The following is a 23941-nucleotide window of genomic DNA, read 5'->3' on the forward strand; positions in this document are numbered from 1 at the left end:
GGGAGTCTTCAACCATCACAATGGATTGTGCTATTAGGCGCGCTGTGGAGGGGGTCTAATGACAAAGGCTTGTCTCACTGGGCCCGCTAGAAGGGCGATACTTCAGAAATCCAGACACCACCGCATCTTAACCTAATCTCTTCTTTGTTGGGTGGGAGTGGGTAAGAATTCCCGTAAAGCAATTTAATCTTCTCTGCAATCATGTTAATTGGTGAAGAAGCTGAGACTGAGAGTCGAGAAGCAGAAAGATAAAGTGTGATACAGCTGGGTTAGATCTGTCTGAGGGAGGCATTTCTCTATTCCAAACTATACTTTGTCATGTTTATTCATGAATATACGTGGGCTGGGCTTTCCCTCTCTAGTAGTGTATCTATCATGTTTCCTGAATAGTGGTGAGCACTCCCAAGGAGTACGTGATGCAGAAGTCCAGAAAGAGAGTCCCGGGATTTTGGGTGACAAGGGCTCCAACATCCATTCCAAGTTGCCTGCGATATAGGCAATTGTCAGGCTCCCGACTTCAGCGGTGGTCCAAGGGCACCTCCTGGTGGCAGCAGGGTGCCGGCTAGGTGGATTACTCATATTGATGGATTGAGTTTATCTCCTAGTAGAAGAACCAGGATGGTTGTTAAATCATCTCCACTACTGTCAAAAAAAAAAAAAAAAAAAAAAAAAGTCCCTGTTGTGGTAGTTCCAACACCAGCTCCCCCAATACTATAAAGACGTTCCACAAGTTGACTTCCTCCACCCAAGCTACTTGGAAACATCTTTACCAAATCCATGTTTCCCACTATTTTCAGAAGACATTGCCTAATTATAATAACAGACACGCAATTTTAAAAGACAGGGTTTCTCTTGTAGTCCTGGTTGTCCTGACCCCCTAAGAGTCTCCTGTCACCCAACCTTATACATTGTATTTTGGTGCTGTCCTGAGGTCTCCACAACTAATGCCCCACTAATAGTTACTATCTTTCTATAAGATTCCCGCCCCCCCCCCACAGGGTTTCTCTGTGTAGCCTTGGGTGTCCTGGAACTCACTCTGTAGCCCAGGCTGGCCTTCTAACTCCTGAGTGCCACCACCGCCCGCTTCTATAAGACTTTCATTTCACTCCCTCTCTTCTTTCGAGGTGGCCTTACTATGCAGTCAAGGCTGGCCAAGAGCTAGCTGTGTAACTCAGACCAGAACTGAATTCACAATAGTCCTACCTCAGCCTCCCAACTGCTGGAAATTACAGCTGTGCACTACCATTTCTAGCCTCAGTTTTCCTTTTTTTTTTTTTTTAATACTGAAAAATATTATGTGATCTGGATGGTGGTGGCACATGCCTTTAATCCCATTACTAGGGAGGCTTGCCTGGTCTATAAAGCAAGCAACAGGACAGCCAGGGCCACACAGAGAAACCCTGTCTTGAGGGTAAACAAGAAAGGAAGAAAAAGAAAGTATGTGTATGCTTGTGTCTGTAAGTGTGCACAGAAGCCAGAAGAGGATGCTGGGATCCCATGGAGTTTGGATGTGGGTACCTGTGAACTATCTAGTGTAATGTTGGCGACCATTTTTTGGATCCTCTGCAAGAGCAGCAATTGTTCTGAACTGCTGAGCCATCTCTCCAAACTGTGAGACGTCTTTTAATGCATGGTTTTGTTTTTTTTTTTTCCAATTTGTGAAAACTTTTTATTGTGGAAAATTTTAACAACAAAAAGCACAAATGTAGACTTGTGGTTAATTCCCCTGGACCTTTTGTATAACTTCAACATTTCACCCTTTATATACACGATGTCATTTATCAAGTGCCTCACAGTGTGTTATCATCATTATTATCCATAGTGCTGGGGTTCAAGCCCTGGGGGCCGTTCCTGAACTATACTCCCATGTCAATAACTATGTCAATATCATCTAATACTTATGCTCAAACGTTCCCTGTAGTCACAAATACCCTTTTATAGTTGGCTTCTTCGCTGGACCTGAACAAGTCTCACCATTGTACATTTGTCTAAATCATGTTAACCGTGTGTTATGTAGCTAATTATTTCTTGCTTTTCCACACTGAGTGTGATATGTTAAGTCTAGTTTCTATGTGATACTCCTGGCTATGTAGCCATGCCATTTTGACTTCCCTTTGTCAAAGGGATAAGATGCTAGGGCTGGAGAGATGGCTCAGAGGTTAAGAGCACAAAGGTCCTGAGTTCAATTCCCAGCAACCACATGGTGGCTCATAACCATCGATAGTGAGATCTGATGCCCTCTTCTGGCCTGCAGGTGTACATGCAGGCAGAATACTGTATACATAATAAAAAATTTTTTTTAGATATGCTAGAATAGCCTCAGTTCCTCAGCATTATACACTACATTGTGAGTAACAGTCTGTAAGGAATGTAAATCCAGGGGTAAAATTGCTGATTTGCTAGGTCATAGGATGTATATAAAACTAACATGTGACCTGGCTTGGTGGCGCACACCTTTCGTCCCTGCTCTCAGGAGACAGAGGCAGGTGGATCTGTTATTTCAAGGCCAGGCTGGTCTACAGAGCGAGCTCCAGGACAGCCAGGGCTGTTAACACAGAGAAGAGAAACCCTGTCTCAAAAAACAAACAAACCAAAAAACTCTAACAAGTCTAAGTGTTACCAAGTTCCCAGAAAAACTCTACTAAAATAACCTGCCACTTGAAACAGGTGAGGGACACTGGTGTGTGTTTGCTTTTCTGTCCTCACCAAGGTTTAACATTCACTTTCCTAATTTTTGTCAGCTGAAGAGGTGTAAGGTGTTATTTCCAACTAGCTGTGATTTGGTTTTGTCTCGTTACCAATGATTTTGAAAATATCTTCTTGATTTTTGTTGTTGTTTTTTGGGGTTTGTTTTTGTTTGTTTGTTTGTTTGTTTGTTTTTGGAGACAGGGTCTCTCTGTGTAGCCTTGACTGTCCTGAACTCCCTTTGTAGACCAGGCTGGGCTCGAAACTCACAATGATCCTCCTGCCTCTGCCTCCCAAGTGCTGGAATTAAAGGCGTGCGCCACCACTACCAGCCTTATCTTCTTGTTCTTAAGGTCTCAAAAAGAACACAAAAAATACAGAGAGACCCTGTCTCAAAAAAACAAAATCCAACCAACCAACCAAACCAAACCAAACCAAACCCAGAAGCTCCTGTTCCTATCTTTTACCTGTTTTTCAGGCCACAGGCTTTGTGTTGAGCTGTAGGACTGTCCTGCATACTACAGCCTTTTCTAATTGGCTTTAAAATCTTGCCATTTCACTAATAACTTTGCCTTTGGAGGGAAATCCTTTTCTTAATGTAACTAAATTAATTACTTTTTTCATAAAGCTTGCTCTTTTGTTCTTTTTAAGATACCCTCTCCTTTTAGATAATCCTGTAGATAGTCTGTGTCTCTCCCAATCCCATTACCTTTCACTTCAGGCCTGTGGTCCATTTTGAACAGTGCTATGTAATGGAGATACAATGAGCCATATAAATAATTCAAAACAAACTGGGAGAATGGTCTGTGGGCGGAAGTCAATAGGAAAGCATTATTCTAACATGCACAAGGCCCTGCATATCACACCTAGCATCACAGAGAATAAATTAATTAATTAAATACAAATTTCCAGTAAGCACCAAAATGTAAAAATTTGAAATCTATTTTAATATTTCTGACATTTCAACACATAACCAATATAAAAATGGAGATATTAGAATTCCCCCTGAAGCCCTGGAAATCTGTTATTTCATACCTTCAGCACATCCAAGTTTAGACCTGCCACACTTTGGGTACTCAGTAGTCCCATCTGGCCAGTGACCACCATGTGGGGCAACACAACCCTTGCTAGCGGTGGTCGGTGAGAATGCCAACAAGCTCATTTCTGTACAGCCCATCCACCCTGTCGGTTCCTGTTTCCCCCCCAGCCTGCAGGGCAAACACTGAGGCTGTCTTTGTGTCCTAACCTTTTCCCTGTCTTTCAGGGCTCCGTTCCATCTGCCATCTTTCTGGGTCTTTTCCTCTCTCCCCTCCTGAAGACTTACTTGCTTGCTAGCCCTATGCTTACCATTTTCTCCATCCTGCCCACATGGAATCAAAGCTCTTCAGCTGCACACACGTGTAGACTAATTCCTACCTCTCCTTCTCACTCAAAATGCCTTCTCTTCACAGCAGCTGGCACTACTTACTGCCTTTCAGACCGAGGTGATCATCTCCCCGTTAGCCCCTCCCTCCCACACACCACATTCTCAACTTTTCAGTTACTGCCTCCCCCCCACCCCAAGCCCCATCACCTGAGCCCTCCACAGTCACTCTCCCATATGTAACAGGGCAGCTTTCACAGTTGTTTTTTAATTAAGAAAAAAAAAAAAAAAAAAAAAAAAGAAAGGTCCATGTCCTGCTTACGATTGCTTTGTTTGCTGTTGTATGGCGACACCTGGGGTACTGAATCCACGAAAGAGAAAGGGCAATTGCCCTGTGAGTGATCTGCCGTGTGGAGCCCGTCCTGGGGCTGTGCCGTGCTCAGTCCTAGCCTGCATGCACCTGACTGTGCGCCACTGTCCTGCCTGGTGGTAGGCAGGGCTACTTGGAGCTCCTGGTCAGTTATGCTGGAGACAGTAGTATTCCTGAATCAAACAGGCTCAAAACTGCCAGTCTTAATACCCTCCTTTTTAAAAACTGCCAAGTTTAAGGGAAAATACCTGTCTCCACCTCTAGAATATATTGTGTGTGTCTCTTTACATGCTCAGGCTGTGCCCTATGGCTTCCTAGGGTGACATTCTTCTAGAGTTCCTCTCATTCTGGTGAGCTCCTTTGATCCTATGAGAAAGAGAACTGAGGTGCTCCTCTTTCTGCTGTGTGCTGACCCTAGCTAAGACTGGGTTGTGGTAATAATATTCCTCACCACCCCTTATGGAAAACAGTCGAGAGACTTGACAGTGAGAACTGTGGGGGGCAGGAGGTGTGGGTCAGCGGCAGAGCACTTGCCTAGCATGCGTACGGCCCAGGGCTCCACCCCCAGCGCTGCAAGAAATTAAACTTTTTTTTTTTTTTTAAGGAAAAAGAAAAGTGCAACCAGGGAGAGTTAATCAATATCAACCCAACTCTTTGGTCTAAACAGAGGATTATCATAGGTCAGCCCAGTGAAACAGATCACTATCGTGGGGAGGCTGAGATAGGGAGGCACGGTTTTCCAGGGCTCAGAAACTGGGGGTACAGTAGGAATCAGACATACAGGAGACCAGACCCATAGAGGCGTTGGTCAGAAAAGCAACCACACCAAGAGGCAGTGAGAGAAGCTGAGCTGTTTAATCACCTCCTTGGATAGACTCAAGGACGTGGCTACTCCCGAACAACTCACACCTGGGAGCCACCGTGAGTGGCTGGAGAAGAGCAGCCACTTGAGTCAGAGGGTGAGGCAGGAGAGGCGGGGAAGGCTCCAGCGCCTCCGACTCCATCATCTGGCACTCCTGCCCCCGGGTGGGTCCCGCTTCAGCTCTGAGAGGGTCTTGGCAGATCCCAGAGGCAAAGAACTGAGTGGTGGACGGCACACCCTGGCTGTGGTGGCACAATGACCCTGAGGCAGGGACAGTGGTTCCCACATAGCCCACGTTGAGGGTGACACTATCTGCACCATGGTGGGGGATTGGAGGCATAAGGCTCGGGAAGAGGTGACAAGATGGGGAAGAGTGGTATTAGGGGTGGCCTGGGTCCCACCACCAGTTGAATTAAATAGCAGAAGAGAAGGTTGTGGGAACACCGTTGGTCCCCAGTGACAGTCCCTGGTGACGGGCTGACCTTAGCAGCAGACCCTAGCAGCAGGCAGTTGTCCTGACAAGAGGGTGGTCTCTGTTGACAGTCCCTGGCAGTTTCCTGAACAGAGAGAGGGAGCTGGCCTGGGAGACTTGCCCCCAACTACTTGTTCTTCTTAAAGAAGCTGAATCGTTTTTCTCGCTCTCTTTCTCTGCCATCCTTGCCGCGAAGCACGATGGAGCCCTCAGGCTGTGACACTGGGGGCATGGTCATGGCCCGGGTCAGGCCTCGGCTGGCACTGGGCACCGCTGGCTCTTCTGGCTCTCCAGAGGCAGAGGATGCAGCGGCAATGGCTGCATTCACCACTCTCAGCCATGAGCTCATCTCTGCCTGCAGGGGACAGGGAGACAAAAGCTCACACTCAAGGACTTTGACTTGGGGCAGCCTGGAGCAGACAGAGGGGAAATATGACAGGAGGAAGTAGCAGAGAGATTGTCCTTTTAGGGCAGGGAGCATACACTGGTCATGGGGACATATACCTGGGAACCCACACCCAGAGGCTGAGGTCAAAGGCTTGCTATGAATTTGAGGCCACTCTGAAGTAGGAACCAAGTCTACCGAGTGAGACCCTGTTTCACAAAACCCGACACTGGTATGGAGAAAGAACAGAGCAGGGCAGGGGAGGGCTCACCTCATCCTTGGCCTGGAATAAGTACTCTTTCCCATCTTGTAAGCTGTTGGCAGAGAAGGCATAGGACAGAGCTAAGAACCTGTGTTTGTCATGTCAGTGTTGCTGTGAGCTCAGAATTCTCCCAGGACTGGGTGGACTGAGAGATTCTGCAGATGTGCGAAGGCAGATTCTTTCTAATGGAGCACAGAGGGCCATAAGCTCATTTCCAGCTGAGACCGTGCAGGCTTTTGCTGGTGGCGAGAAGGACCCTGGGAGCTAGGGTGAGCTAGCATCTTGCCCTCACATTCTCTGTTCAAGATAACTTTTCGGCTAGTAGGAGTCAGGATCCAGACTCTCCATTCTCCTCCACCTACAAATGTACCCAAGCACCTCCATTCATGTGCTTTCACCAGCTAGCTTCCTTCCCTCTGGACCTTGCTGGCGATCCACCCACCTGGCCTTATTTCTGACTCCTCTTTCCATCCCAACGTGGGAGTAACCCCGGTTCCTACCCCAGCTTGAAGACATGTTTGCGTTTCCGATAATCAAAGGCCACACTGCCCTGGGCCCTGGCCAGACTGACAGGCACTTCTCCATGGTATGGCACTCCTGCACCAGCTGCCCTGGCATCCTTGTAAAAGCCGAGGCTCCCACGTCGAAGTACACAGTACACGTTCTGCCAGGACCTGGGGGAGACATGGCAGGGTCAGAAACCTGGGAGGCAGGCCTGTGTGGGAACTGTAAAATGGGCCCTGTGGAACTTACAGTTCCATCCCTGCCTTTGGGTCGCTTGTGGCCCTCTTCTGAGCCTACGGCAGTCCTAAGTGCCAGCTCTTTCGCGAAGGACAAACTGCTATAAAACACCTCCCCCTCCTTGTCTAGAAAACTGCCAGGAAACCTTCCTCAGAAGCAGGAAGCTGGGAGGCCACCGGCTCCACACAGCCAGGCCTGATACCTGTTGGCGGCTTTCTTGTTGACGGCCTCCATCTCCTGTTTGCGGCACAGCATCCCTTCCATCTGTTCCTGAGCAGAGAGCTCAGGGCCTCGTGGTGGCAAGGTGGCAACATGGGCTGATTCAGATGATCTGCTCTGGGGCATTGGAGAAGGAGCAGGGCCCCGGGGCCGGGTCTGCCTCTCTCCCCGGGGCCCACTGAACTCGTCTCCTGGGCCGGATCCCTGTGAGGGGAAAACAATGCCATTGCTAAAAGATGACGTGGATGGTACCCTACGTTGGAGTCAGGAAGTTCTGTGGCCAAGAGCTGGTCTCCCAGGCCACAGAAGCTTCTGTTGAGCTTCATACCTAGGACCCCTACCCACATCTTTTGTCCCTTCATCTCCCAGGTACCCACATCCCACCCCTCCAGAGAGACTCACAGGTCCTTCTGGGACACTGCTCTGTTCAAGTCTCTGCTGTTCCAACAGGGGCTGCAAAGACAAGAAGCTGTGAGGATGTTGGGGCTGACAGGCTCTAAAGGGATGTTCAGGGACGTGGAATTACCTGTGAGGACTCTGTGTCTGTGCAGACCCCATTAATACTGGGTGCTTGTGTGGCTGGTGGCAATTTTGACTGGGCTCTAGGATGATCAAACGGGACACAGAATAATTAGTCTGTGGCCTGCTTAAGCTGGGCCCAGCCTCCCGGCCCAGGTGTCTCTTACCCATCCCAGGCAGTGTCAGGGACGGTCTGGCCATCCACCACACTTCCTTCGGGCTGACTACCAGTCGGCTCGGGAGTTGGGGGCTGTTTCCTCCGTTCTTCCTCTTCCCTCTTCCTTTTCCGCTCCTTCTCCCGCTCTTCCAGCTGTCAGGAAATGGTGAGGTCAGCAAGTATCAGGGTGAAGAGGAAAAGCTGGAGTGTCTCAGCTCTAGCCCAACACAACAGGAAAGATGGAAAGGAGACTCTAGAAGAGGTAGGGCAAGACGCAGAGGGACCGCGGCAGCGCCCAGGCTGACTGACCCCTGTGCTCCAGGGACGGAGGAACACTGTTGCTCACACGCAGAGACGCGGTGCGGCAGGAAGGGAACGAGAGCGGGACTGGGGCAGCAGTGGGGCTGGACACCCCTGAGGTCGCACAGTTCTCACCGCGGTGAGCTTCTCCAGGGCACTGAAACGCTCCTCCCAGGCCACTGCTGACTTCTGGAAGGCTTCATGCCGCTTGATGAGGCTCTCTACTTCATCCACAGTACAACCCAGTTCCGCACTTCGCACTAGTGGCTCCTGGCTGCACAGCCAGGCCTCTGCCATCCCTGCATCTCTCCCAAACACAAGCACTTCCAAAACTGCCATGATTGGGGGCGGGGGAGGGTGATAGAAAGATGGAAGGGTTAGAGTACATAGTGGCAGGGCATGCTAGCAGCCGTAAACTCAAGCACAGAGACAGAGAACACCATTGTCCCAAAGCTCTGTCTGAAGATTCCAAGTATAGGATCCTGGAGTTACACACCCAGGGTCCCTGGTATCATGCGCTGTGGTCTCCACAGATAGGCAACACCCAGACCTTCCCTCACAAGCCCCTCCCCTCCCGCTGGCATCCCCACAGCGGCTCACCAAGCTGGAGCCAGTCCATCTTCTCCTGCCACTTGTGAGCTGTCTCCTGGCGCCGGGACTGAAGCTGAGACAGCTTCTCTGAGATCTGGGGAGTAGGGGAAGAAGGCATGACTTAGGACCTACGGGGCTTTCCCAAGGTCCCAGGGAGCCACCCAAAGTACAGCAATTATTTCTAATGTCAGGAGGAGAGGAAAATAGTTCTGGGAAGCGAAGTGAGATTTTAGAAATCCCTGGATAGCTTTGAGAGGACAGAGAGTGAAAGAATTCTTGTGCTAAGGAAAAAACAAACAAACAAACCACACACACAAAGAAAACCAGCCCACAAACAAACAAACTGAACCGCAAGAGAAATTTCCCGAATGATCCCTGTTCAGTGTGGCTAGCCAGATTCTCTCCAGGTCTCACCTACCTCCTCAGCAGCATAATGGCTCCGGGCCAGCAGCTCCTGCCCCATGTCAATGCAGGAGGAGAAGCGGTCTGCTCTGGCCTCTATTTCTGCTTTGATGCCTTGTTGATTCTTGATAACTAAATCTGCAGAGGACACATCCCTGGGCAAATACAAAGTTGGCGTTACTGGCTGCCCCAGCGCCACCTCAGCTACCAGCAGCATCACACAACCCGTGGAGGACGCCAGGCACCATGGACCTCACCGGGGCCGTTCCTGGGCATCCATCTGCAGGTTAATCCCATCCATCCACAGCATCAACTCCCGGACAGCCTTGAAGAACCGGAACTTGTCCGTGGTGTCCACCAACAGCTGACGCCGGGCAGCAGAACTTCCCTGGAGCTGGGCCCATGCCTCAGCCACTGCCTGCATGTGGCGGCCAATCTCCTCGGCCTTGTCTCCAGCATAGGCCTTCTGTAGCCTCTCGCCATCATCCTGAACCTGCTGGACCTGTGTATGGGAACCCACGTCTGAGTCAGGCAGAGCTGGCAGAGAGCAGAGATGAAGCCTCTCTCATTCCTGCACGGCTTTCTACTTCCTGTCTGTTTCACTAGCCAAAGAGATGCTAGGAGGAACCAGGGTTCAGAGCCATATGTCCTGTTGGACCTCATCTGAGGTCCAGGCCTAGGGGATAGGGTTCTAAAATCAAGGTGAGCGGTTCTATCCAGGATATCAGGGACACTGAAAATCACCAGGATGAGAGGTGTAGCCTGCACAGCAGGTTTAGGTTGGGGGCTGACTGGTTATATAGGGTTGAAAGAATGATCTGTGTTAATTTTGTGAATCCAGTATTCTGGCCTGAAGGGCATCAACAGGTAGGATTTGGCATGATGGCATGAAGGATCTTGCAGCCACTGGAACCATTTGAAAAAGTCACAGGTCCTCATTAAAAGTGTGACCTTCGCTGGCGAGATGTTCCACTGTGTAAAAAGCACTTGCCCAAGCCTGACTCCTGAAATCTAAGGTGCAAGAATAGAACCAACTCCTAAGAGTTGTCCTCCGAGGTCCATGTATGCACCGTGGCGTGCGTGGCGATTCACATGCATGTGCACACGCTATAAAACAAGCCTGAGTGTGGTAGCTGATTCCATTGGCTGGGGCTGTCTGTCTGGAGTGACTTTAACCTCATTTCCAAATGCCCCTCCAGGGCTGCCATCTTCCTAATCTCTCAGAGATCGTCTCTAGTACACAAGATCTTCCCCCTCCCCTCCCCCCTTTCCCACCACATAGTTTCCTCCTCCCGGCCTTCCCTTCCCCACCTAGAGTCAGACCTGGGTGCTGAGGGCTTGGATGTCATGCTCGTAGGCACAATGCCGGCGCTGCAGGGCCTCAGCAGCATTGAGGTCACGGCCAGTGCCATCTGGAAGCTGCTGCTGCTTGTGCTGTACCCGGGCCAGGGCTTGGCGGGCCCCATGCAGGAAGCGCTGCAGCTCGTAAGCAGCAGCCAGCACCTGGCCTCTTGTGTCCAGCAGCTCCAGCAGGTCAGCCCAGGCCTCGTTGAGACTGTCCTTCCACTCAGCCACGGTGGCCCGTGCAGCATGGCCCCCAGCAATGAGCCCATTGGCCAGTGCATTGGCACTGTCCACGCGCTCCTGGCCAATGGTGCTGGTGTCCCTGGAGAACTCGCGGAATTTGTCCCGGAGCATCTGATGGAGGAAGCATTTGTAGAGACAGGGATGAGACCTACTGTGTGAGGTCCCCGCCTCAAGGAGTAGTCACTTCTCTCCCCAAAACTGAGAACCCACGGGTCAGTAAGCAGGTGTGGCGGTTTTAAATGTACACTGTTGCTTAACAGTAAGGACGCGTCCTAAGAACCACATCGCTGGGGAATTTCACAGGATACGCGTGTGAACTGAGGTGGCTCGGGCAACAGAACACACACTTCTGTATGGCACCTGACATCCCACAAAAGGCACCTAGAGGCGTTGCAAACCTTTAGTCATAGGACACCCTAACTATGGTCTAGACTTCTGCACCGGAGGGCCCAAACCTCTAACCACAGCAGAGAATCTGAAAGTTGCCCTGTTTTATTGAGGTCTGTTGGAGGAGTAGCAATTTTATTTTTATCCTCACCTATGGCCACCCCCACCCCCACCCCCACCCCCCGTGCCCCTTTTTCTGTACAGTTGCTCAAGTTATGTAACTCAAACCCTACAACAGTGCCTGTTCTGTCTGGCTCTGTGTCCCCGCCCTCAGCACTCTGGCTGGGTCAACACTTTGGTCTCCCTGTGGGCTCTGATCCTTGCCGGTGTTGAAAGGCGTGGCACTCACGGTCACATGCTCGTAGTCCTGGCCCAGTTCATGGGAGGCCGCCACGACTTCACGCTCCTGTATCCACTGTTCCAGGTCGTCCAGCTCTCTGCGGAGCTGGCACAGGCGGAGGTGCTCCTGCAGGCGCTCCCGCCGCTCTCCTGCCAGCTCCTTCAGGCTGGCGTACAGCTTGTCCACCTGGGCTTGGCGGATTGTTAGCCTTGTGCTGCAGGGGGAGAGAGAATGGCTTCCTTGGAGCTCTGTCTCCTAACTGCTTGCCAAGTCTCTGCTTCTCCCAACTTTGTAGACTGTTCTGTATGCACGCAGTTCCAAAGATGCCACGCAGTCCCTCCACTTCCCGAGAGCCAGCCCGCCTCTCCTCCAGGGTCTTCGCCCTTTGATACTCACACACTCACCTCTCTGGGTGTTCATGGTCAATCATATCTTGGCTGCTGGCTGCCAGTTGTTTGATGGTCTGGGCATAGTCAGCGAGGGCTTGTTCCAATACCTGATGCTTCTTCACTTCAGCCTGGGCACTGAGCTCATCCTGGGAGAGGGAACAACGCGTATGAGGCAGCAGAGGTCAGGCACAGGAAGAACTGGCTACACAAACTGGCCAGCGCTCTGACTCTCACCTTGGCTTTCTCCTGGCCCATCATGTGTAACTCCTGCTCACCCATCCAAGCCTCGGCCTCTGCAGCATCGCGATAGAACTGCTGGGCTCGCAGGGCTTCTTCAAGTCGCTTACCCCGGAGCTCCAGCTCGTGGCTCAGGCGTTTCCACATTTCCTGGAGCTCAGCCAGCTCCGGACCTGCTGCTGCTGCACCCAGGGTCCGCTGCCTCTCTTTGAGGTCTGCAATGCGGGGCTCATGGCCCTGGATCTCCTTCTGCAGAGTCTGCCCCGGCCACAGAAGACACATTGAAAGGCTTGCAAAGGCCCCCTAGATCCGCTCCACCTTGAACCCGCCCTACACTCTTGCATTTGAGTCCTCGGGCAGAGTCTTTGTCCAGGCTCAGGGATACAGTATGACAGCCCTCCTATCCTCATGTTCTCAGAAGCCACCCTCCTGAGCTAGCGGGAGTTAAGTCACCAGGGCCAGGGCTACCAGCAATAAGATAATGCCATAGAAACCTTAGCATAGGATAAAACAAAGGGGCTGGACACGGCAGCATATGTACACCTTTAATCCCAGCAGACACAACTGCATCTCTGTGAGTTCAAAGCCAGCCAAGGCTACATGGTAAGGCCTTGTCTCAAAACAGCACCCATCCTCCACTTCCCGTCATCACCCCCCGAAAAGGACAACACAAAGATCTGAGTGTGAGGAGGCTCTTGGGAACTTTGTTTTCACCTTTGCCCTCCGCCTCACCTGGTTTTTCTTCATGAGAAGCTGGACGCTGGGCAGGTCCTTGCCGTGTTCCATAGAGCTGGCCATAGGAAGCCGCTCAGTCACCCACAACTGCAGAGAAAAAGAAGGTTAGTGGAGATGCAGAGAGGAGCTGCCTAGGGCTGCAGCTGCGTGTGTAAGAAATAGCCATCTCATTCTAGGGTAGAGGGTAGAGAACACCCTCAGGGGACACTCTCAACATACAAAAACGAGGGCAAAGGCCACAGGCCACTTCTTGCCGCACTTCCCCCAGTGCCCAGGAAGGAGACTAGAAAGCCACGTGGCTGGGACCAGCTTGCCGTTCCGTGCCCAGCCTGGTGGTGACTCACTATCTCGTCCTCAACATCCCGGTGGAACTGGTGCTGCTCCCGGGAGGCTTGCAGGCGCTGGCAGCGTTCCTTCATGGGTTGACACAGGGCTCTGAACTTCTCCTCCACAGCCCTTGAGGTCCTTTCTACCTCCCCTGCGCTCTGGTCTTCCTGGGCCAGGGCCTTTGCCTGGGCCTGGATAGCCTCCACCTCCTTTTCTCTCACAGCCATCTCCCGTTCCAGCATCTACAAACACAGAGGAGAAAAGAGATGTCAGTGTCACATTTCCACCTTGAAACTGAGGAGACATAAGCCTGTGTCAAGCTAGTCATGATTCCTGACCCCAGGGGCCTCACCCCAGGAAGAACATCTTCCGGTCTGGATAGGTCAGTCACAAACTTACATACATAATATATATATACATGCATACATACTTTTGCAGGACTGTGTGACAGCTATGCACACTATGAGTTCACTGTCTCTCAGTCACAAGTCCACTTTTGCCTTACTTTGAGATGCTGAAACTAGACCCTATAAGCATTTCTGTTTTGCTGTTTTCCAGTTGGTACAAGGCCAGTCCTGTCAGGAGAGGGCGCTAGAGGAACAGAATGCCACACTGGGCTTCCACATTGCCATCAGAATGCAAGGGATCTGGTGGTGGCTCTGTCGCCTCCAGGGCCAGGGTGCTGTGCTTGCTATCCCAGGAGTCTTAGGGTCAGAGAATCAGCAAAAGCAGCCTATTTTGTAAGTACAGTATAGTGGCGCACAGCTCCATTCCTTGTATGTACCGTGTGGCATTTATTTATTTGTTTGTTTGTGTATTTATCTATTTGTTTCTATATGATAAAGACAGTTGAATTGCTGTGACAGAGATCAGATCACCTAGAAAATACAAAATACTTATCATTTGCCTCTGTTTTTTTTTTTTTACATTTTATTTATTTGTGGGTATATAGGGGTTTCTCTCCTTCCACCATGTAGGTTCTAGGGATTAAACCCAAATAGTCAGGCATTTTTACCCACAGATTGTCCCTTATAACAGAGAAAGGTTTACTGACACCTGCTGAAGAATTCTTTTTAGACTTGCTGTGGTTCCCTCCAAAACTTATGCTGAAATCTGGTCCTCAGAGTAGAGACGGACAGTGGAGGAGCGTCCACAAGGTGAGTAGGCCATGAAAGGGACTTATGTAGTCCCCATGGGATGGGACTAGTTACAAGAACAGGTTGTAAAGTGAGGCTGCCTCTTGTGTTTTGTCTCTTTTACATGAGCTAATTTCCATTCCGTTCTGTCATTTTACAACACAGTACAAGACTCGCATCGGAAACTGAGCAGATGCTAGTGCTACACTCTTGGACTCCAAACTCTTAATTCCAAAACTGCAAGCCAAAATAAACTTTAAAAAAAATCACCCAGGCTCAAGAGTTTTACTGTAGCAACAGGAAACAGACTGAGGCAGGCATGGTGGTGCTTGTAATCCCAGCACTCGGGAGGCAGAGGCAGGCATATCTCTGTGAGTTTGAGGCCAGTCTGCCCTACAAAGTGAGCCCAGAAAAGCCAAGGCTACCCAAAGAAACCCTGTCTGGAAAATAAACAAGACTGTGACAATACCTATATTAATAATACCTGCTAGTAATGAATATCTGTCCAGGTTATTAGTGTGGCCTGTCTCCTAACTTCCCTGAATGACACAGAGCCCTGTAGGCCGTGATGCAGTCTTCAATTGAAATCACTGTCAGAAATCCTAAGAGGCGTCATCTCCTAGGCCTCCTGAATTCCAGAAGCTGGGCACCCTCTTCCACTCTGCTGTTCACTTTCCCCAAAGGTCCCTTGCATACCTGCTGCTTCTTTAGCAGAATGTTGACACTGGTGAGGTCCTTGCCATAGTCATCAGAGTGCAGCTGGGCCTGCAGGCTCTCCAGCCAGCTCTCCAGGGCAGAACAGCTTTGGGCAAATAGCTCTGCCCGGTTGGCATCAAAAAGGCTGCGGGCCTTGGCTTGGGTGGTGGTCTCCAGTTCGTCCCAGCGCCTGTGCAGGTCCTCCAGCTTCTCTGACACTAGGACTTTGAGTTCTGGCTTTTCAAGAGTCAGCTCCCGCCCTTCCTAGGTGACAAGACAAAGGAGCCAGAGTTAGACACCACTGAACGTTGCGGGTTGATCACAGGTCAGGGTTCTGGACAGCAGAAAACTCAAGTGTACCAAAGTAGTTCTGACTTCCTGTGTGAGTCAGGCTGATTAACAGACTTTCCCCCAGAGGGTTTGAAAGCTTTCCAGACTCCTCTTCACTGTTGATCATACTCCACTCCTTATTTTATTTATTTGCTTAGGTTTTTCGAGACAGAGTTTCTCTGTGTAGTTTTGGTTGGCCTGGACTCACTTTGTAGACCAGGCTGGCATCAAACTCAGAGGTCTGCCTGCCTCTGCCTCCCGAGTTCTGGGATTACAGGTGTGTGCCACCTCACCTGGCCCTTTTTAAAGATCCAACTTGACTCTCACTTAGGAAGCCGTTGTGAGCTGAGCATGGTGGCTCATACCTGAAATTTCGGCACTTAAGAGGCTGAGATGGGGCTGAAGAGATGGTTCAGTGGTTAAGAGCACTGACTGCTCTTACAGAGGTCCTGAGTTCAATTCCCAGCAACCACATGGTGGCTCACAGTCATCTATGATGTAACCTGATGCCCTCTTCTGGCCTGCAGGTGTACATGCAGGCAGAACACTGTATACATAATAAATACATTTTTAAAAATAAATTAATTTTTTAAAAAAGAGGCAGAGACAGGAAGGTTGCTGTGAGCTCAATGCCAGCCTGGTCTACATAGCAAGATTCTTTCTTAAAAAACATATCTTATGGGGGCTGGAGAGATGGCTCAGAGGTTAAGAGCACTGGCTGCTCTTCCAAAGGTCCTGAGTTCAATTCCCAGCAACCACATGGTGGCTCACAACCATCTATTATGTGATCTGGTGCCCTCTTCTGGTGTGCAGGTGTACATACAGGCGGAACACTGCATAGATAATAATTTTTAAAAATCTTAAAATGCCAGGCATGGTGGTGCATGCCTTTAATCCCAGCACTCAGGAGGCAGAGGCAGGTGGATTGATTTGAGTTCGAGGCCAGCCTGGTCTACAAAGGGAGTCCGGGACAGCCAGGGCTACACAGAGAAACCATGTCCCGAAAAACAAAACAAGCAAACAAAAAAAATCTTAAAACATATAACCTACTTGCGATCTTTCCTTATTTTGGGTTCCCTACTGCTCATGGCTTCTAGTATTACGTTGTACGCGGACTTCAATTATCTGCTGTCACTTCATGCTAAACTCACATCTCCTCACTACAGCAAGCCAATCTCAGGTGGTCTCCCCAGTTTTAGCCTCTCAGCTTGCAGACCTGTTCCTATGGGAAGTACAGAAGCTTGAGAGGTGAGACAGAAGTGCCCTCAGCCAATGGCAGAACAGCGAGGGAGGGAGGGACACTCACTAACTCCATGCTTAGATGGGGTAACACCACTCAGGTTCTGTGTAGCCTCTCAGGGCGTCCCAGCAGCTCCGAGCCCCATCAGCCTGCTGGCAAGCCTGGCGCTGTGATATTATTCTCCCTGTCCCTCCATTTGTGGCAGTGGGGAGAGAGCCTGGGCCTCACACATGCCACGCACATCTTCTACTACTGAGCTACATCTTTATCCCAGCGTATCTGGTCCGGACTATTCTCTCTTCTGTCTCATCTTCCCACTCCTCTCCTGGTGTTTGGTGGGGTCACCTCTCCTGAGACTGGGCTGCTCCAAAATTCTGGCTTCAGAGTCTGCTTCTGAGACCATGAACTCAGATGTTTCCAGGCCCTTTCGATGGCTGCTGGATAAAGAGGAGCAGAGGCTAGCTTGGCTTCTATGGCTTCAAAGCCTTTAGCGTATTCCGTGCTGAGTGGTCCAGGCTTTTCCTGGCCTTGCCCAGGACACTCTTTTGACCTTTGCCTCCACGGAGCCTTATCGTGCCTTCCGTGCTCCCGACAGGCTGACTTCCTCTTGCTCCCCGTTTCCCCTTACACTTCTGGCTTTCTACTTATCATCACTCTCAGCCTAGAACCTAATGTTTCTGCTTGTCACATTCTCCTTAGCTTCCATGGACGGCCCTGGATGCATTTCTTCATCTCTACTCTGCTTGGTGTCCAGGCTTTATGGACTCTACCGTTTGGTGCCCAGTGTATTCTACTCTGGATCTTTTCACTTGTTTCTGTAATCCTGGGCATTGAACAAAGGGGCAAAGCTACAGCTCCTTTTTTTCCTTTTCATTTTGAAACAGAGTCTCACTTAGTTGCCCAGGATGGCCTTGAACTTGGGATCTTCCCACCTCAGCTTCCCAAGTAGCTAGTTACCATAGGCCTGGGCCACCAGACTAGCCTTCTGTTCTGGGTGTGATTTAGCTCTCTGTATTTCACATCGTGGCTACAGTGTTTTTCCTGGAAGTCTAAGCCAGTAGTAGCATCACCTCCTTTCTTCTCAGTGATCTGCATGTGGTACTACTAAGTATGTATCTGCTGAGCAAATGCACACATTGCAAACTGCTCTCTCCCCAGTTCTTATGCTCTTGAGGGAGGGGAAACGTCCTTTGATACGCCATGCACCATTAGCAACATGCTAGCTCGCTGATCACCGTCTCTCGGGATATTTGGTAAGAATATTCACTTGTCCCCAGCAACTGAGACAGAGCTGTGTGAGAAACTGACAAGAGTCCTGGGAATGACAACAAAGGTTGTCAAACCATGGCAAATGAACAAAATCTGGCCCTCCTGCCTCTTTGTATAGAGAAAGTTTTACTGGAGGACAGCCATGCTCACTAGTCTCTAGGCCTTTGTGCTGTGACAACAGAGACAAGGACCTGCGACACAAGCTGTTTGGTCTACAAAGCCTTAAGTATTTCCTGTCAGCCATTTACAAACATCTGCAGACCCCACGTGAAGAGGGCAGTGGTACTGCAAATCCAGAAACAGCTATGGTATCAATCCCAAGCCACACTTGGCTCTCTAGTCTGTCAGTTTTGTTTTGATTTGTTTTGTTTTGGTTTTTCGAGACAGGGTTTCCCTGTGTAGCCTTGGCTGTCCTGGACTCACTCTGTAGACCAGGCTGGCCTCAAACTCACAGCGATCTGCCTGCCTCTGCCTCCCAAGTGCTGGGATTAAACGCATGCGCCACCACGCCCGGCCTATTGTATTTTCTTCAAAGTTCTGTCTAACAGAACTTCATCCCCAGGAAGCAGCCCCAAAGGCTCCCTCATCTTGCGGCTCTGGCCATACCAAGTTACCTTGTCCACTTTGTCCAGCCAGTCCTTGTTGGCTGCCAGCTCAGCCATGAATGCTTGGTGCTTTTGCCACTTGGTGTGCAGGTTGCGGGCCTCATCATAGGACACATCCTGAGCTGTCAGCATCTTCTCATCAATCCAGAGTTTCAGCTGGCACAAGCATGAAGCAAGAATGAGGGAGGAGATCTTTTAGAGGGAAGAAGCGGCGGGGCAGATGGGCTAGGAGATGCAGGAGACTCCAGAAAAAGCCGCGAGGGGCGTGTACGTATGAAAGGGACGACTGGTTAGGAAGCGCCACGGGGACACCGGGGAACTGAGGGCCTCACCTCCTGACAGTCTTGCAAGAAGTGCTGCTGCTCTCGGTTGTCCCGAAGGCGGCCCAAAAGCTGCTGCGCTGCCTCCTGATTCTTCCTGTGTCTGCAATGACAGCCCAGGGTGCAACCATGACCCTCAACTCACCTAGAAGGCCCAATCCCCCTATGTGAGTAATGTGCCCCAGGGGTCTGATCTCCAGGCCTGCCGTCCTAGTAGGCCCCAGTCTGCCTCGGTGCGCCGAGACCTTTGTGGATCCTGGCCCAACCACTACGGCCACTCTGACTGTCCTCTGTTTTGTCACGGGCCTCCAGCTCCCTGCCACTTCCTCTAAGGTGCATCCGTGGTCCACCACCCTCAGCACACCTCTTCTCAACAGAGTCCGCCTTCTCTTGGATCTTCTCAGCATGGATATTGCCCTTGGACACCAGCTGTCGTCCAGCCTCCAGGAGTCCACGGATGCGCTCTCCATTGGCATCCATGGTGCTCATGAAGTCTTCCAGCTTTTTAATGGCCACATCTGCTGCCTGGAGTGTCCCCGGCATCTCCGTGTGAGACAAAACATATTCCTGTGTGGAAGAGAGTGCAGCATGCTCACTTCTCATAGCATGGTGGTCCTCCCCTCTGAGAGGACCTGCCCAGAGACGCACAGGGACCAGCCTGGTGACGAACAAGGTGGTCCAGATGGCTCTGAAGATGGGACCGGGGCCACTAATGTGTGTGTGTGTGTGGGGGGTCTTTCAATGCAAGGCAACTGGGTTGGAGGACTGTTACCAGTCCAAATCCTGTTCCGCCTTATTTGTAACCATTGACTCATTTAACAGTTACAAGACTAGTCAGGCTTTTCACTTCTTCTAAAGTCAGTCTGGTTATGTTGACATTTAAATTTTGTTAGAATTATTATATTCTAATAACACAGCTGTTGTCAACCTGTGGGTCACAGCCCTTTTGTGAATCACACATATCAGATATCTTGCATATTGGATAGCCACGTTACAATTCATAACAGTAGCAAAATTACAGTTATACCGTAGCAATAAAATAGTTTTATGATTGAAGGTCACCACAACATGAGGAACTGTTTTAAAGGGTTGAAACATTAGGAAAGTTGAGAACCACTGTAATAACATATAAGTGTGTTATTAGAACATATTTCTTTTTTGTTTTTGTGGGGTTTTTTGTTTGTTTGTTCTTTGTATGGTTTTTGAGACAGGGTTTCTCTGTTGTGGCCTTGGTTGTCCTGGACTCGCTCTGTAGACCAGGCTGGCCTGGAACTCATAGCGAGCCACCTATGTCTGTCTCCCTGTGTGCTGGGATTACAGGCGTGTACCATCACGCCTGCCTGGTTTCGAACATATTTCTGATATGTTCTTCCTGCCTATCTTGCTTGCTCAACTATTCCACCCACTGCTAGTACTACCTACCCCTCCTGCCACTTTCTGTTGTCCTTCCCTTCATGCCTATTTTCCTCTTCTTCCTAGCGGGACTACGTTCCCTGGGCTCTTACCTGGCTGCTGAGCACGCCTTCAGCCTGGCGAGCATCTCTCAAAAAACCCTGGAAGCCATGGGCCTGGGCCAAGCGGCCTTGCCGGCTCTCCCACATGCGACCCAGCTCCTCCCAGCCGGTTCCAAGGGCTTCCAGCCTCTGCCTGAGGAAGAGGCACTGGGGATCAGCCTGGTCTCTGGTCACCTCCTCGCCCAAGGTCCTGAGGCGGCTGTACTCGCTCTGGGCTCTCTCCACCTCTCCCCGCAGGGCTGCATGCTGGGCTAAGAGGGCTTCTGCCTCAGGGAGGGTGGCAGGCCCTTCTTCAGAGGCTACAGCGGTCTGTGTGCGGCCTAGCCAGGCCTGGAAGTCATCCAAGCTGCGCAGGAAATCCTGCAGCCGTCGAGCCTCACCCAGGGACTCTTCTCTGCGCCTCATGGTGGTCCGAAGATCCTCCCAGCCAGCTTGCACCTCTCCGAGCCGGGTGTTGATGGCAGGGGCTTGGGCTGGGTGCCCAGCAGCCAAGGCATTTGCCTCTTTGGTCAGCTCATCCACCCGGGCGGAGATGGCTTCCAGATCTCTCTCAGTGCCAGCCAGCTTCCGCTGCAAGGCCAGCACACCAGCTAGATCGTTGCCTAGGCCCTGGGTGGACTCGATGACCTTGGTCTTCTCTCTCATCCAGGCCTGGGTCTCTGTACACTCCAGGTGGTAATTCTGGATGCTCAGGGCTGATGTCAGAGCCGCCTTTTTGCCATCTGCCAGGGACCGAAACTGTTGCCACCTGTGAGCAGGGGAAAGGCTTACGTGAGGAAGGGCTCCGCTTCCTCGCCCTGGCCAGGTACCTGGGCGCCTCTCACTTCCCGCTGCTCTTCTTCACACACACCTCCTACTTCTACTTTCATAAGGGGCTACTCAGCCCTGCTCTCCACTTCCTTGTCCTGACAGTTCCCCGCCTCTGCGGGCTGCCCTGACCTCTTCTCTCGCCCTCCCCGCCCCCACACCCCCCCTCTCTCTTGAGACAGGGTTTCTCTGTGCAGCCTTGGCTGTCCTGGACTCACTTTGTAGACCAGGCTGGCCTCGAACCCACAGCGATCCGCCTGCCTCTGCCTCCCGTGTGCTGGGATTAAAGGTGTGCGCCACCACGCCCGGCTCTGACCTCTTCTCTTATTCCTTTTATAACTTCTCTTCTCTCAATGTATTCCAGTCAAGGTTTCCCCCTCATTTTCAGCCACCCTTCCACAAGGCTCTCGGGCTCTGCCACATTTTTCCTCTAACTCCCATCTGCACTGCCTCGTGAATAAATGCTCGCTTTCTTTCTTTCTTTCTTTCTTTCTCTCTTTCTTTCTTTTTTCTTTAAATCAGTCCCTGGGGCTGCCTCCCACCTCAAGCCCACCTGTGGTTGAGCTGCTCCTGGGTGCTGATGATGCGGTCCTTGCCTGGTGGATTGGCCTTCAGCAACTGCTCAGCAATGTCACTGACAGCAGTGACCCGTGCAGCCAGGGCATTCATCTCAGGCTCCAAGGTCTCAAATCTGAGGCAAGAGGAGAGTTGGCCCTGAATGATGTGAGGCAGCAGGGCTTCCCTCACATGCCCTTAAGCATGAGGCTTCTGCCCCAGCACCGCTGGGCCTCTTAGCCTACAAGGTCCACAGTACCCGTGGGTCAGAGCCTCCCACCATCTCAAAGTGAGGAGGAAAACTACCCACTGTAGGGTTGCTCAAACACACAGTGCAGGCCCGAAGCCTGGGATGCCTGTACACCAAGTCAAAAGCAACTGTGGCAGGGGCCTTCAGTGTCCCTCTTACCTTCAGTGCTCTTACCTCCTAAGCACCTCCCACACCCCTCCCTGCTACAGTGAGCAAAAAGACAACCAAGAACAAATGTCTAAGCATAGAGACGTGAAATACAACTTCTTTGGGAGGGGACGCCTGAAATTTCTGTTTTGTTTTGTTTTGGTTTTGGTTTTTCGAGACAGGGTTTGTCTGTGTAGCCTTGGCTGTCCTGGACTTGCTTTGTAGACCAGGCTGGCCTCGAACTCACAGTGATCCACCTGCGCCACCTCCCAAGTGCTGGGATTAAAGGCGTGCGCCACCACACCTGGCCACCTGACATTTCTGTAAAGGGCCAGGTGAGTAAATATTTTGACTCTGTGAGTCACATGCTGTGCCACAAGTCCTCAACTTTGCTAGGTGGGATGAACACAGCCACGGCATCCATAAGTGAGGGGGCATGGCTCTGCTCCAATAAAACTATTTACAAAACAAAAAAGCTAACTCAGGCAGCAGGCTGGATTTAGCCCAAGGGTTATAGTTTGTCAAGCCCACACTCTTAACAGGATATCTTAAAAACTAAGAAAAATAAACAAATAAACAACAGCAGCAACAACAACAACAAAAAAAAAAACCAAACGCAAAACTACCAGGAAAGTTGATTATAGATTGACAGTAGGTGATATCTAGGAGTTACTAATTTTGTTTTATGTGACAATGGTACTGAAGTTCAATAAAAATGTTCTTTTTGCTGGACATGGTAGCACATGCTTTTTTTAAATATATATTTTATTTAATTTTAACTTATGTGCATTGGTGTGAGGGTGTCAGATCTTGGCATTACAGACAGTTGTGAGCTGCCATGTGGGTGCTGAGAATTGAACCCAGGACCTTTGAAGAGCAGGCAGTGCTCTTAGCCACAATCCCAGCCCTGGGAAGGTAAGTTTCTGTGAGCTCAAGGGCAGCTGGCTTATACTGCAAGTTTCAGGGCAGCCAGGGCTACACAGTGAAAACCTTTCTCAAAGAAAAAAGAAAAAAGCTGCCCTTTCTAAATGACTGTAAGGTTTACTGTTCTTTGGATACAGCACTTGTGTGTATGCTTGCATGTGTGTGTGCGTGCGTGCGTGCGTGTGTGTGTGTGTGTGTGTAAGCCATCCCTCCAGCCCAGGTATATATTCTTTTAAGTCAGGGCCTTACTATGTAGCCCAGGCTGCCCTGGAACTTGCTACACAGCTCAGAATGGCCTCTGACTTAGAGAGGCTGCCAAGGCCCCTTGGATGCTGGCATTATAGGCATGCTCCACATCCAGCGTCCAAATATGTGGCTATTTTAAGTCCACACATAACTAAAAAGTATTATTAGTATACATTAGGATGCTTCCTCATCTTTCTTAAAGGGGCCACCTTGAGGAATCATATCTGAAGCTTGCTTTTTAAAAGGGACGCAAATCAAAACAAGCAACATATTGACAATAATGGAGTCTGGGGGATGGACACATGGGTTTGTTGTGACATGTTCTCTACTTTTGAGTATATGTAGCATTTCCATTAAAACTTTAAATCGTAGGGTATGGTGTAATCACAGCACTCAGGAAGCTAAGAGGAGAACTGCTGCACTTCACCAAGCCTAGGCTATAGATTAAGACTTTGTCTCAGTATTCTAAAGAGCAAGAGAGATGGGGGCTGGAGAGATGGCTCAGAGGTTAAGAGCACTGACTGCTCCTCCAGAGGTCCTGAGTTCAATTCCCAGCAACCATATGGTGGCTC

General features: G+C 50.5%; 1 protein-coding gene across 3 annotated transcripts in view; it reads right to left on the reverse strand.

Annotated features, from left to right (window-relative positions):
- Window positions 1-5257: 5257 nt before the first annotated feature.
- The window catches only part of SPTBN2 (spectrin beta, non-erythrocytic 2), a 43684-nt gene continuing 25000 nt past the window's right edge, over window positions 5258-23941 (reverse strand). For all 3 annotated transcript variants that reach the window (XM_084773090.1, XM_084773091.1, XM_084773089.1), the window contains 23 exons: window positions 21801-21938; window positions 20432-21188; window positions 19291-19493; window positions 18939-19029; window positions 18616-18762; window positions 15163-15426; window positions 13348-13572; window positions 13001-13090; window positions 12266-12526; window positions 12047-12177; window positions 11652-11856; window positions 10652-11026; window positions 9586-9830; window positions 9345-9483; window positions 8936-9020; window positions 8471-8667; window positions 8046-8188; window positions 7886-7961; window positions 7762-7812; window positions 7343-7563; window positions 6900-7073; window positions 6409-6451; window positions 5258-6107 (listed from right to left, as the gene is read on the reverse strand). In XM_084773090.1, the coding sequence (XP_084629216.1) occupies window positions 5880-6107; window positions 6409-6451; window positions 6900-7073; window positions 7343-7563; window positions 7762-7812; window positions 7886-7961; window positions 8046-8188; window positions 8471-8667; window positions 8936-9020; window positions 9345-9483; window positions 9586-9830; window positions 10652-11026; window positions 11652-11856; window positions 12047-12177; window positions 12266-12526; window positions 13001-13090; window positions 13348-13572; window positions 15163-15426; window positions 18616-18762; window positions 18939-19029; window positions 19291-19493; window positions 20432-21188; window positions 21801-21938 (4489 nt within the window). In that variant the 3' untranslated portion in view covers window positions 5258-5879. The remainder of the gene's footprint in view (window positions 6108-6408; window positions 6452-6899; window positions 7074-7342; window positions 7564-7761; window positions 7813-7885; window positions 7962-8045; window positions 8189-8470; window positions 8668-8935; window positions 9021-9344; window positions 9484-9585; window positions 9831-10651; window positions 11027-11651; window positions 11857-12046; window positions 12178-12265; window positions 12527-13000; window positions 13091-13347; window positions 13573-15162; window positions 15427-18615; window positions 18763-18938; window positions 19030-19290; window positions 19494-20431; window positions 21189-21800; window positions 21939-23941) is intronic.

Source organism: Acomys minous (genome assembly GCF_964271855.1).
Source record: "Acomys minous genome assembly, chromosome: 2".
Lineage (NCBI taxonomy): Eukaryota > Metazoa > Chordata > Mammalia > Rodentia > Muridae > Acomys > Acomys minous.